This window comes from Monopterus albus, unplaced genomic scaffold, assembly GCF_001952655.1.
Source record: "Monopterus albus unplaced genomic scaffold, M_albus_1.0 scaffold9.1, whole genome shotgun sequence".
Classification (NCBI taxonomy): Eukaryota; Metazoa; Chordata; class Actinopteri; order Synbranchiformes; family Synbranchidae; genus Monopterus; species Monopterus albus.
Window position 1 is genome coordinate 2,788,589 of NW_018127889.1, and position 17,389 is coordinate 2,805,977.

The following is a 17,389-nucleotide window of genomic DNA, read 5'->3' on the forward strand; positions in this document are numbered from 1 at the left end:
AAATGAAATCGGACTAGTAACGAGGCGATTTTTAAAATGTAAGGAGTAGAAAGTACAGATAATTGCGTGAAAATGTAAGGAGTAGAAGTAAAAAGTTGCCTGAAAAATAATTACTCCAGTAAAGTATAAATACCCAAAATGTCTACTTAAGTAAGGTAACGAAGTATTTGTACTTCGTTACTTGACACCTGTCCACATGAATGCCACAAAATACAAATGAAATATAAAGTAGATAAATAAGTAACACAAAATCTAAGGCACTTTAAGCAGCAAATGCAGCAATATAATAAAAATATATAAGAATATAATAAAAGAGTGTATGCTGCATGGGAGCAGCATGTGCAGCAGTCAACAGTCAATGTGCGATTATGCATGTGCAAACTGAGAATGTAAACAGTACATGATGTATTTCCTGGTAATAAACTCCTCAGCTGCTTAGGAGTCTGATGGCAGAGGAAAAGAAAGAGTTTTTCGGTCTGGAGGTCCTGCATTTCACACTTCTGAACCTCCGGCCAGAGGGTAGGGAGGTGAACATTTTGTTTAAATCCAAAAAACTGTTTTTGAATGAATTAAGCATGTATAGGTTATCGGTTTGTGTCTTAAGAACAGACATTTAATTGATTTTCAATGAAAAAATGTCAATGTATTATTGTATATAATAGTACAGTATAGATATTTATAAATTATAGATGTGTAAAGTATTCCTAGCTTTTATTATTTGTATTTCATCTCTGTCAGTTTCAGCTTCTGTGGAGTTAAATTCATTGCCATAAAATATATGAAGTTATCAACTCTGCTGCTGTGTTAGTTCAGCCTGAGGATTTAAAAACAAAAGGACACATTTGTGCCTTAAGTTTAAATGGGCAGCATGACATATTGAGAAATGTGTTTATGATATGCGATGAGGAACTTTACTCTGTGTCAACCAGCTGAGATGAAGAACATCTTTAAAATGGAGTCACTAGGTCGCATTAAGGGCAAGAAAAGCATTTATTTTACTCTTTTCTCTCTGTGTTTTCTCAGCATTCTGCATTACACTTTATGGCTGGTTCAACACAACAAGTGATACTGAATGTCAACTGAGTCGTTGTAAGTTTAGTGTTGTTAAAATGTTTAGTTGTTTATCCAAGAGGAACATGCCAAAATCTTAATGCCAGCAATAAAAAATCTGTGGGGATTGTGTCTTTGTCAAACATAAGACCCATTCAATCGTTTGAATAGAACAACAGAAATGATGCTGATACATATGACGTAATGACACTCCTGCTAAAAACCCAACAAAGACCCAACCCAGCCTTCTAGTTATCGTTTTAAACACAGGCTTATAAATCACTGACATAGCTCTAGTCCCCAGAATAGAGAGTCATCTCCATGTTAATCCACCAAGATCAAACAGGTTTAATCAAAACGTCTGACATTCATTCAGAAATTCTACTAATTTGTTTAGTTAAGCTCATCAGAGAGGAATATGCCAGGCGATTCTCAGCTGCTGATACTAGCCATTGCACTGGAAATGTTATACGTGTAGGTTAACGTCTCTGATTACAATACACTCCTTAAATGTAATGAATGCGAATCTGGATTTGTTGCCTATGTAAACAGCAGAGTCCTCTGGGCTGCCACCATAGGACCTAATCTAAAGCAGCAGCTGTTAATTAATCAACAGTGTCCATTTGGCCTGATGATGTTGTTTTTATTATTTATTACATTCATTTGGGTTTTGATTTTTGTTTTGAACATGTATTATTTGGTCTTTAATAATGTGGCACAAAGCTTCATTAGTAGTAAACTAATAATTCACATGCTCATTAGACTACATTTAACTTTAAATGTAGCCCAACAAAATTTATTATATTATTTTAGAGGTCCATATTTTCCAATAATTTCCTGGAAAAATGCTGTGCTTTGGAACAGTCAAACCCATAAAACAAAGTGTAACCAAAAACCTGAAGATTAGATGTCTTCATTTAGTTTATTTTAGTTTGTTTATTTTAGTTTTTTCTTTAAATTTTGTAGTTTTAGAATCACAATCAGTAATGCGTGTATATATGTAACCTGTAGTATTGTTGGTGTTCATTATGTATAATAAAAACTTTAAAAATGTAATCCAAACAGTGGACAGTATGACACACTATATAGGGCTAGAAACAAAGAAAGCACCAACAAGCCTTCATTTTGACTGGAATTATTTGACAGAGGCAGATTGTTTTTAAGATAAACCATTCAAACTTTCTTTTGCATTATGCATTTCCAGGATCCCCTGTCTACTCTGTAATATATTATGCTGTGCATATGAAAACAAATGGTGTGTTCTGCAAAAATGGCATATCTGTGCACAGTATCTCATTTGTGTGGAGCCTGTACCGACTGATGAGCAAACTTTTACCACCCAGAAGATCACGAACTTTAATCAATGTAATTAACAAATCACTTAAATAAAATGGTTGTTACAGTGTCACTTGTGTCTGTTTCAACCCTAGACACTACAGATGACTTGAATTGACACTTTGTGGAAGATTTAGATGATGATGTCATGTAGCTGACACTGTGCATTCACATGACACACCCCCTTTCTGTAATGCCAAAGTTTTGCAGAGCTGCATTATTGATTTCTGTGTAAGCTCAGAACTCGCAATGATCACATTAGGTTAAAAAATCTGTCAGACAATCAGTCATAAAGCATGTTCAGTGCACTGTAGGAAGAAATACACCTACACCAAGTGAAGTCACAGAATGATGCAGACTGTATGCAGAACAAACTGACAACATCTTCTCTTTCTTCTCCATTTTTACATATTCTCACTATTTAACTGGGGCTTGGGAGGAATGGGGGCTTTATTAACTTTGAACTATTTTGGGGGGGTCTGCAAGGCTGTGGTGGTGCAGCCTTGTGTACATCCTGAGCTTCTTTTAGAGCAGGTGGAGGCTTGAGCCTTGTTGGTCTGGATGCGTCGGTCTTCTTTGGAGGAGGAGGTCTCTGAGGGGGCTCCTTGTGGGGAGGCACTGGTGGTTTTGACGGGGGAGATGAACTCTCCTGGCTATGACCATTAATGTGCTTAATCAGCGGTACTAGCCCTGCCCTGTTTAGGGCATTGTTTTACATTTTATCAATGTGAATCATGCATTATCCTTGTGTTGTCTGGAGGTATTCCAGATGTGATGTGAAGGTAGCAGGTGTTTTATTTTTCTGTCTAAGGTTAATTTAAATCTTATGCCACTGAAAATCACTTATTATTGTGTGAATAATGTACAAATATTGAAAGCAACGCAAACTCTGGGTGTGAAACCAAGCTGGTCTTGACCTAGCCTGCTGACACATCTGGGTCTAGACAGGCTTGGTTTCAGGGTGCTCTCCGCATGTATATTGGTGTGTTAATGGTAGAGCCACAAGAGACAGTAATAATTGGAAATCCCTCTCAAGATGTTGATCACATTCAGCTCATTGCCTGACAGGCTGTCCATTTATGTATCTGACTGATATTTTTGCAGACTCACAGCATAGTAGCAATCTGTGTTGCTTATATCTTTGAGTTCGCTTTGGGGGCTTTTACTTCCAAACAGGTCGGCAGTAAGGGATCAGAGGTCCTAGGGTCAAAGGTTGAAGCTCATACAAGACTAACTAGTGAATTTGTACAACCAAAGAAGTCTATTTTGTGGTTCAGGAATAATAAATTTTACTTTTCATTTAAGAAGCTGATTCACTGTATTGTGCTTTTTTGTCCTTGACAGATTGAATATGAAAAAACCACAAGACAAGAATGAGGCACATTAGGTATAGAAAGCCAAAAAGGCAGTGTTGTTTGCATATTGTATGTTATTAATGAGTAAAAATTTGAATATATTATTAAAATATTGTTAACGCGTAAAGTACACGTTAATGTTAAAAGTTGATCTTGACCTTTCTGAACAGACTGTCCAAATGGCTGTGGACAATTCAGGCTAAACCACTTCTGTAAACTGAAGCACTGCTCCAACACTACTTAACAAGGACACGTAGTCATCTTAAAAAAATTATTCAGCTGTTTGTTGATGTTTTTCCATACACACAAAAACAATGCAATTATTTTTTATATTATAAAAAGTAACATTTTTTTTTGTCAGGTACAATTCACTGCACAGTACAGACGAATGTAGGCTGTATACATAATCGTCACTTCACAAAGTAGAGTGAAGATTCAGTCTCCTTAGATAGGGGGTCATAACTTTAAGTGAATTGTACCAGAAACAGCAAAAAAACTGTTTTAAAATGTGTTTTTATTATTGTGGTCAACATGAGTAAAAAAAAACAAAAAAACAATCGATATGTCAAGATTTTCACTTGTGTACAGCTCAACGTTAAAGTCACATTTGGTACAAAAGTATTATGCATTCAACAAACTTAAGATGCTGCTAACAACACAAAGTTAAATCCACAAATACATATTTGCACAAACACATGAATTCACTCTCTTTGTTTCAGTATTACAAAGAGTAGAAGCTTCCTACAGTTCTGTAAAGCTCTAAATGAAAAGAGTGGATGCAGTCCATAGGGAGCCATGTTTTCATAATTTCTTTCCTTTTTCATTTTTGTGCCATCTCTATGCGTAACTCTGTCAAATAGTGGTGATCCTTACCATGAGCCACCTCCATTATGGCCATTGCCTGTAAACAGACCAACAAATAAGATTTTTACAACATTTTACAGCGTGCAAGTATGTACATAATTTCTAGGGCTGGACCGAATTATTCAACTATCTGAAAATTTGTTTGTTCAATCAAGTAACTGGTTTTCAATTTTAGTACTCAAATATTAGAAGCAGCAGGGAATTCCAATGTAGTCTGATGATGAAGGGGAAAGAAAACATGAGGGAGATGACTCGGTCTGCCAGATGATACTTGCATCTCTGAAAATGTTTGAACAAATCTCCAAATAGGCCTACTGTATGCATTACATTGATAGATAACCTAATAAAGTAGCAGCAGACAGATCCTAGGACGAAATATTCACATATTCAAAATTCCCGGATCAATAAATAAGTGAAACGTTATAACACAAATGACACCTCTTTCCTGTGTTAAAGCAGACAGACAATGAGCTAGGACTTAATTTTCATCAAGATGTGCTGTTCTGATGAAATATCGTACGTGCAGCTAAATGGATGCACAGGGACCGTCTACAAAGTTCAACAGTGAAAAGAGGTACTACAAAAATAGTCAATAGCCTCACTCTTAGACACATTTTCCAAACAAAGGGGAATATTTACTAAGGATGTCCGGCTCATTTTTTGGCATTAAATGGTGAAATTGCATGTGTTTCTATTTACTAAGGAGTCACAGTAGGGGTTTGTGCTACAAAAAAAGAAAGCAGACAGACAATGAGCTAGGACTTAATTTTCATCAAGATGTGCTGTTCTGATGAAATATCGTACGTGCAGCTAAATGGATGCACAGGGACCGTCTACAAAGTTCAACAGTGAAAAGAGGTACTACAAAAATAGTCAATAGCCTCACTCTTAGACACATTTTCCAAACAAAGGGGAATATTTACTAAGGATGTCCGGCTCATTTTTTGGCATTAAATGGTGAAATTGCATGTGTTTCTATTTACTAAGGAGTCACAGTAGGGGTTTGTGCTACAAAAAAAGAAAAACAAAAAACAACCTACATTGCAGGAATCTGCGTGCTATGGGTGTAAAATCTGTGGCCCTGCTGTCAGATTGGCAGCTGCTAGTCATCTGAGATATCTTCTGAGTTAAGAATATGTTTGAGGAGTGAGCGTGAAAAGAGGTACTACAAAAATAGTCAATAGCCTCACTCTTAGACACATTTTCCAAACAAAGGGGAATATTTACTAAGGATGTCCGGCTCATTTTTTGGCATTAAATGGTGAAATTGCATGTGTTTCTATTTACTAAGGAGTCACAGTAGGGGTTTGTGCTACAAAAAAAGAAAAACAAAAAACAACCTACATTGCAGGAATCTGCGTGCTATGGGTGTAAAATCTGTGGCCCTGCTGTCAGATTGGCAGCTGCTAGTCATCTGAGATATCTTCTGAGTTAAGAATATGTTTGAGGAGTGAGAGCATGTTTGTAAATCGCTCGCCCGCATGTTTGTAAATTGCATCGCTCGCCAGCAGACACGTTTTCCAAACAAAGGGGAATATTTACAAAGGATGTCTGGCTCATTTTTTTGGCATTAAATGGTGAAATTGCATGTGTTTCTATTTACTAAGGAGTCAACAGTAGGGGTTTGTGCTACAAAAAAAAAAAAACAACCTACATTGCAGGAATCTGCGTGCTATGGGTGTAAAAGCTGTGGCCCTGCTGTCAGATTGGCAGCTGCTAGTCATCTGAGATATCTTCTGAGTTAAGAATATGTTTGAGGAGTGAGCGCATGTTTGTAAATTGCATCGCTCGCCAGAGGAGAATGTGAGGGACTTTTACAGGCTTTCAGGTCCAACCATGCTTCAATTACTGAATGAAATATAAGATGATTTGACTGGCAGAGGACTGTGTGTTGGTATCAGTGTTGGTAAATACTAAAATGAAAAATTATGGTGCCACAATATTTTCAGCGCCTGACAGTGATTTGTTTAATCAATATCCCCCTAATTGTTATAACCAACAGACAACCAGTGATATGTTAAGTGATTTTGGTAACACTACGCTACCCTAAGAGTGAATATTATCTCATCTTGCACCCTGAGGACCATAACATAAAACATATGTATGATTGACAGAAAGCTGTCATTTTACCAGACTCTGAATAGTTGCAGATTATTTCTACCAATGTCCCAAAGCCTAAGAATTGCCATTCAGGACAGCTCTAGAGATTCCAGTCTCAGTATATTTAAACTCATTACTTTTCTGTTACAAGCTAAAATAGCATTGCCTATTATTCCTTAAGTTCCTACTGCATTTGAATCTGATATAAAAGCTCAGCAGGTCACATTACCTTTTTTAAAGCGCTGATGCCCATTGAGCGCCTCTCTAGTCCCATGTACAGTCTGCCCAGCTTCAGGTACATGGAGGACACGTTCAAGGAGTAGGCTGGATACAGCTGGCTGCATTGGACATATCAGACTAATAAATAAATAATTTTACTCAACTGATTTGAAATGTAGTTATATTAGGGATGGGCATTTCAAGCTAAAATATTCACTGGAAACTATTTGACAATTATTCAAAAATCAGGGTACCCATAAAAGCAATGGTGACTGTTTTTGAAGAAAAAAGTCTTATGAAATATTTTCTTATATTTAATAGCTACTCGGCTATTTGAAAAACATTGCCCATCCCTAATTTATACGTACAATATACAAATTGTCTTTTCAATGAATTTTATTATTTATCACAAGAAAAGCCCACTGGAAACCCAAAGACTGAGTGTTAATGTACATGGTTAAAGTGTGGAGAAAGATTTCTGAAGGTTGACAGTTTCTTTGCACCTGTAAGGTTTGAGGATCTTCTCGCCATATCTGATAGCGCCATCTATATCGTTCATGTAGACACAAATCCCCATGGCTTGGTACATCATGTGGAGCATGTAGACATTGGAGTCCTCAAAGACGGTGCCCATCTGCTCCAGGCTCTGTTCACACATCTCCAGCAGCTCACTGGGTGGTGCCACTGAGTCAAGGCTGCATCAACACAAGCTGAAGATTGCACAGAAATGCAAAAGGCCCTCTGATCATTTAACCAGATGCTTTCCAGTTTGGAGAATACAAATAAATGTTGGGCTCATTAAATGTTTATTTACTTCAAATTCCTGCAGGTGTTCTTCATAAAACTGAAAGTTGCAGCTGAATTTTACAACACAAGGAACAGCGGTATTTAGCAGCATAAAGGATATTTTTTGTGTGTGTGAAGGCTCGGAACTCTCTGATGGCTTTCCTGGCATAGCGCACCATGTTGCTGATGACCTCTGGCTCGATTGGATCACTCTGCTTACGCACTTTCAACTTTACCTTGTCCTGTACGAGATGACAGATGACTGAGCATGATAATGAAATTATGAAGGGCTACTTTTAAATTTGACATACAAATTACAATGGCACTTGTATAACCTGTGGGATATACAGTGTCTCATTAAGGGCCAACCAAGTTCTTTTCCCCCACTCTTCACTTTTTTAACTAGGTCTTACTTTGGATTTGCTTGTACATTCCTGACAGTCACAGGTGAAGTAATAGGACTCTCTCAGCCTATTGTTGCGGTCATCTGTTGGATAGAGGAGATCTATGTAGCTGATGAGCACCTAAAGATAGAAATAACACGCAGCACATGAGAATCCTAAAGCACATTCTCCATCCTTGACAGTTTTATTGCCAGATAGCTGTTAAAGTGCAGGTCAAAAGATCAGTCTGACAATAACACGCACACAATGCCCTTCTTTAACAGTGCTGTCTAATGCTGACAAGACCTGTGCTTGAACTGTGTCAGCAGTGACGTTACACTCTGCCCATGCTAAAACCGTCACACTCCTGGCTTTCAATGATCTGGCTCAGCTCCCAAATGGCTCTTCATTTAGCACCACTTGTTGCTTTTATCATTTTCCCAAATTTAGCAATGCGTGGATCTATGTTTGGCATGTGTGCACACATATTACTTAAGCCTTATAATTTCCAGAATACATTTTTTTTAACATTGTTTGGTATAATAAACTATCCAAAACATGTACCAGTCTCAGCCCCTGTCCCTTTTAATCTGATTGTATGATCTGTCTCTATCATCACACACGACTGGTTGCACCACACACATATCAACACAGTATCCAAGCTGTGTGGTGAAAATATAACCCTATTATTGACTTTTATTAATTATCAAAAGCTAGGGCATTAATATACAAAAAGAAAAAAAAGAATTTGGCTCTTAAATGTGAGAGCCAACTTATTCACAACACATCACTACTGTCCTTGCCCTTCAGTTACACAATCATTGTCCAAAAGCTTTTCTCTGTATTAATAATGAAACCAGATGCACAAACATCCAAGTCTATTTCAACTCTTAAATTAGAAAGTCACTGGAAAAAATGTCTGGCATTTGTGTGTAACTTTAACTTTGTTAATATAAGAAGTAGTAAATCATCTTCCTTTAGTTTGGCTGCAAACAAAGCTAATATGATTCACACACACTGCCTTATTGTAGGAAGCACGACTCCACATATACCAGAGCTGCAGACTGTAAGTGATCAGTCGCATTTTGTGACCAAATTTACTTAAGGTGTGACTGACTTGTCAAAGGTCGCACTGGGTGCAACTGCTAAATAAAAGGGTTATGCACAAACGACTGCTCTCACTGTAGAAATAGTGAACAAATGTAACAATCTCCACGTTATTATCATCATTTTATCTGCAGGTCACTGTCACTGAGATTTCTGGTTTTACTTTCTCCTGTCCAAGACGGGGAAACTAATAAATAAACAGCACGTATAAACACTGCTGATTCCTTCCTGATGAGCATACATGAAAACTGTTTTTATCCAATACAATTCTGCTGTCAAGTCAGCCTGGTGAAGACCGTGGTGTCCTCCTGCTGACAGACAGCTGTTCTGACAAGAGATGCTGCACGGAGGTCAGAGTCAGTGTGGACTGAATACATCAAACTCTTAAATTGTGTATATGTGCTGCTCATTTCTAGTGAAGTCCCAGTTTGATAACCTAATCTTCATCATCATGCCATAATGACTGCTAGTCTATAGAGCACTACAGTGACTACATAAAAAGAGCTGGAAACCTGTTCCAGATGTGATTTTCCCATTTACTGTGTTCCTTAAGTCTCCCTCTCTCTGAATTTTATTATAATTACAGGCTATGCACTTTGGAGGTTATTTAGAATAATTTATGAAAATACTAATCTTTAGCATTACTTTGTAAAACAGAGGTGGTGCAACCAAATCTGGCACTGGTTCCACCATCTGAGAGACTTGGTGGCACCAGTGCCTAAAGTATGAAATGTCAGTCTGGAGCCCTGCATACTTAAAAAAAAAAGATTAAAAGAACAAGGTCCAACCCCCTCTAATGGCAGCTGTCCCCTTTCCTCACTTCATCTCCAGGCTTCATGTTCTGCACCGCGCGAACCTCAGCTGACGTCCCATTATATGTGACTATGACGGTGGGAAGACAGCTGTGGTTTATCAGTGCCAAGCTGAGAGGAAAGACACAGGAAGGGAAAGAATGAAATCAGCATAAATATGCTAATCCACATTTTCCTTTTCTTACAATGAATGATGTAGGAGCACTGAAACTTAACAGTGACACAGCAACTTGATTTTTAAGTGGCATTAGGACAATGTACAGTATGTTAGCAACCATGCTGTTACCTGGGTGGCAGGCTGGAAATAACTTAATATGAAGCAGAGAGGGCAAATTCACCTCCACACAGCTGATTTTAAAAGATTAGCAGGCAGAGCCATAGCGATGAAACTAACTTTACTACAAAAACACCAACTGGAGAAGAAAAGTTGTCATGCTGGAATTTGGACAAGTTTGATGCTCATTGCTTCAAGCTGCTCTGAATACCGACTTTTAAGTGATACACAAATACTACTTTTTAATTAACATCTACTAACAAATTGCCAAAGCTTATTGTGTTTGAGGGCATCTGTAAATTGAATCAAAGGTGAACAAAAGATTCAATTTTGAGCTCACCCATATAGACACAATTAGCTACCATACCTCAAAATAAGAAATGAATGTGAACTTTTCAAAACCATCTCCAAGCTGTTTTGTACAACAAAACCACAACAGAAGCTGTGTAAGGAGACTGCACTGTCTAATATATTGTACATTTAAATGTTAAATTGGAATGGTACAGAATGAAAATGTCCTTGTATGTGAATTTTCTTTCTTACTCTGGGTAGACTGCAGTACCCATGTGGGACAGTTCATCATCCTCTATAGTGAAACCATTACAGGCAACCTGTTAAAAATAAAGGGCATAAAGGATAGAAAGACAATAATACACATACAAATGTCTTATTTCAGACAAGGAAAAGAAAGATGGAAAACCAATAGCCATTATTATCACCAACCATTTGTGTGTGTGAGTGTGTGTATTACTTGAGAAAAGAGCGTGAGCAAATCTTTGTGGTCAGGCAACTCCAAATGTTTGGAGTAAAAATGATGCAGTCCAGCAATTTCTGCCTCATTCATCTCTCTTCTCTCATTATCTACATCACCCACATCTGTTACAAGAAGGACAGACATTTAATCTATTTTTAAAGGTTTGATTAATCATTTTTATATATATATTTTTTTTTCCAACTTTTATTTAGCCAGGGTAGAACACATGCTTTTTCTGCAGCATACTCTTGCTGTACTTATTAAATTGCAACTTCCGTTAATATGAAACTACAATAGATAAACATCACTGTTGCCAGGCTAAAATTAAGAAAAGAGATAGCAACAGAGTAAACTACCCTAATTCCCAAATGAAATTCTAGTTTGGGTACAGTCACTTATCTGTCTTATCTTGTCTGAATGACCATTTTCACCCTGCATGAACCTGATTTATACAGTGGAACCTTGGATTGCGAGTAACCCAGTTTGCGAGTGTTTTGCAAGACGAGCCAAAAAATTTTGATTCGATATATGAGCGAGGTCTCACTATATGAGTAGTACGTACGCTTTGTCTGTGTATGCCACAACTGAGCCAATGGTTCTCGCGCTTCACTCATATAGTCAATATCTGTACTGCAACAATGGTCCCTCACGCCAGCCACGATTCTTTTTAAAGGTAAAGTGCAGGTTAATTTGTTTTATTTTTACTTTATACTGTATTTTGTATTACTGTAATCATTTTTAAATGGATAAGTGGGTGTGGAACGAATCATCTGAGTTTATTATTTCTTATGGGTAAATTCGCTTTGATATACGAGTGCTTTGGATTACGAGCACGTTGCCAGAACAAATTATACTCGCAATTCAAAGTTCCACTGTATCTATCTTTAGAGCTATTAGAGATATGAGCAACATAAAATCCAAAAGGCAAACAGACAGTAGCTCAAAGTCAGCTCTTCTGATGTACTCTGCTGGTTCAGAAAGGTTTAAACAACTGTAAAGAGACAGAGATAAACTGCTCTCCTTCTCTCATCGCTCTCACTATGCTAGGGCAGGAACCCAATGTCACCACTTCATCCATATATATAGCACACTATAATCTGCCAGACTGTGCGTCTTGTCTGTGACCTGTAAAACTAGAGTCAGTATATCCTTGCAAATTAGATAACTGAACTGACTCAGCATTTCAGAGGAAAGATGAACCTCCCCCCTCAGGCCCAGAGACAGAAAAGTCACACAAGCATCTAACGTTTTTTAAACACAATCATGCTCTTCTTCACACTATTAGTTAAAGGGCACCATATAAAAAATAAGTAATTTTACAAATTCTTCAGACATTTCGGATATTCTATTATTAAAGGAACCAAAAGAACATACAGAATAAGTTAAGAATAATATGTGTAGGTAAATGAAGTTTTGTATAACATCGGTTTCTGTTCTTACAAGATTTAAACTTTGTTTTAATATAAAAAATACTGGTTAAGCGTGCATCAACTATAGGATGTTTAAATATGTGGCCCTGGGTGTTTCCCTTAGTATGGTCTGACTGAACTGTGATTTTTAAAGGGTGAAATGCAGGCACACATAGGACTGAAGTACCGACTCACGTCTTGGAACACTTTGCAAGTGGATTTATAAGTGTTGTTCCCAAAAAGCAAATCCAATCACAAACAAAAAACATGCAGGCTTGTGTCTGTGTTATAACAGCAACAGCTTACGTGACTGCAACTCTCCTATCAGCAAGATCCTCTCAGACATAGATCTGTCTTTCTGCACTTTCTGAGGAAAACAAACAGGATCAACAGAAATGACCTAAATGAACCAAAGTATGTGCCAGACAACCCTCTACGTGGACATTGTCTTTTATCAAATGTCAAACCTTCTTGGCAAGGATCCGGGCCACCAGGCGGCACATCTCCGACGGGCACCATTTCTCTCTGAATGCAATCATTGCTGAGCACTCCAGTTTGTGCATTGGCCAGTCCTCTTTCTACACACAAACACACATACAGTATACAACGTCAGTACACCTGTGGTCAACAACACAAAATTGTTTCTACAAATCCTGTCCATTTCTTATAGTTTTGCTTTTATCCAAAGCCTGAGAAGAATGAGATCAATTAATCTGAAAAACAGAAATGTTTCCCTGATTAAACTATAATGAAAGGTTTAAGAAAACATACACAAACATATTGGATGGATAGATCGGCTTCATTATTCTCATATCTAGCACTACTGAGGCAATCATCTAACATTCAGCTTGAGGTTTTCATCAGAGGAAAGGACATACTGTTGCCCAAAACACAAGGGTTCATCCTCTCTACAGTTTCAGTTACAATTAGGACATACCAGACTCTGCATTTCAGGCCCAGTTCTACAATATCACACTCACTATTACTGTCATCAGTCTACCCTGCACTATGTCAGTCTCAGATGTGCCTTCCCTGGGGTTGAAGTGATGCAATTTTGGTCGGTAGTTTTAGAAGCACAGTATACTATTATGAGCTAATATGATATTTGACCTGCCGGGGGCGCTTATAAAAACTTGAACAATCGCCAAAGTCATTTGGATTCAGGGGACTGTGAATGCCTTGGCTAAATCTCATGTCAACCCATCCAATTACTGTTGAGATATTTTACTCTGGCCAATAAAATCCACAATCCATTACCACAACCATACCATATATCAGTATCAGCTTTATTGGCCAGGTGTTTCAGACACACGAGGAATTTGACTCTGGTACAGCGGCTCTTAATGTGTACATACATGTCAACAAGCAAGGGAATGTGCATTAGGAAAAGAGATAAAATACACCACAGGACCAGCTGCTCAACCCCACATCTGTAGGCTGACTCATGACTATCTCAGATGAAACCAATGACCGTTGTGTCATCTGCAAACTTTAGGACAGAGGGGTCCTTCAAGATGAAGTCGATGGTGTAGAGTGAAAACAGCAGAGGGGAGAGCACACATCCTTGGGGGGCACCTGTGCTTATTGTCCGGGTGCTGGATGTGGTTTTTCCCAAGCTAGTAATCCACTGACAGCTGGGGGCAGGCACAGTGAGCTGGGTCAGTTTGTGGTGGAGGATGTTCGGGATGATGGTGTTGAATGCTGAGCTGAAGTCCACAAAGAGGCCAAGCTGAAGTTTACAAAAAGGAACCGTGCATAGGTTCCTGGGGAGTCGAGGTGTTGCAAAATGTAATGCCATTCCATAATGACCGTTCATCTACTGACCTGTTTGCCCAGTAGGCAAACTGCAGGGGGTCCAGCAGCGGGTCTGCCATGTTGGGCCAACACCAGTCTATCAAAGGACTTCATAACTACAGATGTCAGGGTGACAAGTCTGTAGTCATTCAGTCCACTGATGGAGGGTTTCTTGGCGAGTGGGATGATGGTGGAGCGTTTGAAGCAGGAGGGGACGTCATACAGCTCCAGTGACCTGTTGAAGATGAGTGCGAAGATGGGGGCCAGCTGATCAGCACACACTTTCAGGCAGGAGGGGGTCACACCATCTGGTCCTGGTGCGTTTCTGATCCTTTGTTTTTTAAAGATGCCATGCACATCCTTTTCACAGATCGTTAGAGGTAGGGTGCTGGAAGGAAGGGTGGTTATTGTCGAGGAAGCGGCCACTGGATCTGGAATTGGGGGGATGTTCTTTAGGCTCCTCCACACAGACGAGGAGTCGTTGGCTGAAACCTGGGCTTTCAGCTTCTCAGAGTAGCTCCTCTTTGCTGCTTTGATCTCCCTTGTCAGTGTGTTCCTGGCCTGGCTGTACAGAATCCTGTCCCCACTTCTGTAAGCCTCCTCTTTGGCACGACAAAGCTGCTTGAGTCTTACTGTGAACCAGGGCTTGTTGTTGTTGTATGTGCAGAAGGACTTGGTGGGCACACACACATCCTCACAAAAGCTGATATAAGATTTCACAGTGTCAGTGAGTTTGTCCAGGTCTGTAGCTGCAGCCTCAAATACACTCCAATCTGTGCAGTCAAAGCAGGCCTGTAGCTCTGACTTAGCCTCCTCAGTCCAGCTCTTCACTGTTTTGACTACAGGCTTCGCAGTTTTAAGTTTCTGCCTGTAGGTTGGAATAAGATGGACCATACAGTGATCGGACAGACCAAGGGCTGCGCGGGGGACAGAGCGATAGGCGTCTTTTATTGTTGTGTAGCAGTGGTCCAGTGTGATTTTGTCCCTGGTGGGACAGGTGACGTGCCGTCTGTATTTGGGCAGTTCTTGGGTGAGATCTGCTTTGTTAAAGTCCCCTAGAACAATGAGTGGAGAGTCGGGATGTTCTAGCTCCATGCTAGTTGTCAGTTCAGCCAGGAGCTGTAGTGTGCTAGCATGGACCTGCGGTCTTATAGACACTCCAATTAGAATGAAAGAGTAATTCTCGGGGAGAATAAAAAGGTTTGCAGTTGATAAAGAGAGTCTCTAAGTCCGCGTTACATGTCCTCTGTAGCACCGTAACATCTGTGCATCAACCTTCATTTATGTAGAAGCAGATTCCACCTCCTCTCGTTTTCCCGGACAGCTCTGTTATGCGATCAGCTCTGTACACCTGGAAGCCCGGTACTTGGATTGCGCTGTCCGTGATGGAGTCGCTGAGCCAAGTCTCCGTGAAGCATAAAGCAGCAGAGCGTGCGAAGTCAGAGTTGGTCCTGTTGACGAGAAGGAGTTCATCCATCTTGTTGACTAGGGAGAGGACAGTCGCTAGGTGGATGGACGGGAGTGGAGTCTGGGTCCCTCTCCGGTGTAGCCTGACTAAGGTGCCCGCTCGTTTGCCTCATCAGTGCTTCCTCCAGGTCCTGTAGATAGCAGCTGTGCCGCCGATCAGAATGTCCACACAGCATTCTTTGTTCAAGAAAGGTGGTTTGGTGTGAGTTGTCCGATGTTTAACAGTTCTTCTCTGGTGAAAGTAATTCGGGATGGGTTGCAAAAGACAGAGAAAATAAACAAAAACAACAAACACAAGAGAGCACGAGTACACAAGGTGGCCATAGTTGTCGGCGCCATCTTATATATATATATATAATATATATATATGGCCCATTTTTAATATTGTGTCACTGTACATCACAAATTAATCATTCAATTACAAAGCCATTTGATTGCTGCCCTAAATGTTTCCTACCTGGCATTTCATATTGCAGTAGAAGGCTTTCTTGCACTTCCCACATCTTGCCAAGTCCTCTTTGCTACAAATGAAAATATAGAAAAATCATAAAGCATTAGATGGCAACCTGCAAACTAAATTTCACTCAAACTATATCAGGCTCTAATTTTTGTGAATGCATTTGTATATGTGCATCATGCTATATGTGTAAGTACAAGTACAGACATTTAAACGTTCTGCTTGCCAGTTCTCTGAGACAAGAAGCAGCAGCTGCTGGCCTCTGATAACTGACAGCAATGAATGGCTTTAAAACATTCTGTGATATTAATAGAGCTGATCTTATGACAGACCAGCTGTCTCTCTACCACAGTGAAACAGTAAAATTTTGAAGAGTCGACACTGGACACGTTATTTTGGGATGTAAATGTATTGCCTTCTAATCAAGTGTTGGATTAAGGCAGGCTCTATCAAAGATGTCTGATCACACGCTACAAATCTGAAAGTGATTGTGTGGTGTCCTCAGATAATCTCAATACTACAAATAAAGCTGTCTCCAGACTCACAGCTAATTCAATCAATCTCCAAATGTCTCTTCATCTCATGTTTCTACTAGAAATTTGCAAAGGTCAGTAACACTGAAAAAAATCTAAGTCAACCGTATTTGTGCAATATTAAGATTACAGTTAAGTAGGTTGGGCTGGGCTACTTCAGGATATAAAAAAGGAGGTCACAGTTAGACTTGGGGTAAGACTAAGCTTAGGGAAAAGTTTACAGTGGCATTCAACTGAAAACATAGGTATAGTACTACTTTTTGATTATACTGTGGTGGAGGATAGCTACATAATAGTACAAATACTGCAACTGCACTGACTCCTTAAACTGTGAAAATTATTACAGAAGACTTCTACAAAGAACAAATAAATACTTTGATACTACATTTGATTAAACTTTCCCATTGAACACAGTAGGTACTGGGACAACAAAATGCAGTTTAGAATCTATCCAGATGGCGCAAAGAGTGGCAAAAGTACATATAAATATGCATACGGTGTATGCAGGTAAACAAATGTACAGAATAAACCAATGGCATAGTGACTGTAATAAAGAATTTCAATGATTGTTAGCACCTTAACATGTGCACTATAAGACAAGAATGGCTCCCTGGATAGTGAAAAGGGACATGTTAGAAAATGTTATTGATAATAAATCTGTTGGTGGTGCTATGTAAATATACAGTATGC

General features: G+C 39.1%; 1 protein-coding gene across 3 annotated transcripts in view; it reads right to left on the reverse strand.

Annotated features, from left to right (window-relative positions):
• Nucleotides 1–4,269: 4,269 nt before the first annotated feature.
• The window catches only part of LOC109953794 (N-lysine methyltransferase SMYD2), a 15,863-nt gene continuing 2,743 nt past the window's right edge, over nucleotides 4,270–17,389 (reverse strand). For all 3 annotated transcript variants that reach the window (XM_020589257.1, XM_020589262.1, XM_020589267.1), the window contains exons 3-13: nucleotides 16,167–16,230; nucleotides 12,916–13,026; nucleotides 12,755–12,815; nucleotides 11,037–11,161; nucleotides 10,829–10,896; nucleotides 10,020–10,122; nucleotides 8,123–8,233; nucleotides 7,831–7,951; nucleotides 7,427–7,601; nucleotides 6,934–7,042; nucleotides 4,270–4,641 (exon numbers count right to left, since the gene is read on the reverse strand). In XM_020589257.1, coding sequence (XP_020444913.1) covers nucleotides 4,561–4,641; nucleotides 6,934–7,042; nucleotides 7,427–7,601; nucleotides 7,831–7,951; nucleotides 8,123–8,233; nucleotides 10,020–10,122; nucleotides 10,829–10,896; nucleotides 11,037–11,161; nucleotides 12,755–12,815; nucleotides 12,916–13,026; nucleotides 16,167–16,230 — 1,129 coding nt within the window. In that variant the 3' untranslated portion in view covers nucleotides 4,270–4,560. The remainder of the gene's footprint in view (nucleotides 4,642–6,933; nucleotides 7,043–7,426; nucleotides 7,602–7,830; nucleotides 7,952–8,122; nucleotides 8,234–10,019; nucleotides 10,123–10,828; nucleotides 10,897–11,036; nucleotides 11,162–12,754; nucleotides 12,816–12,915; nucleotides 13,027–16,166; nucleotides 16,231–17,389) is intronic.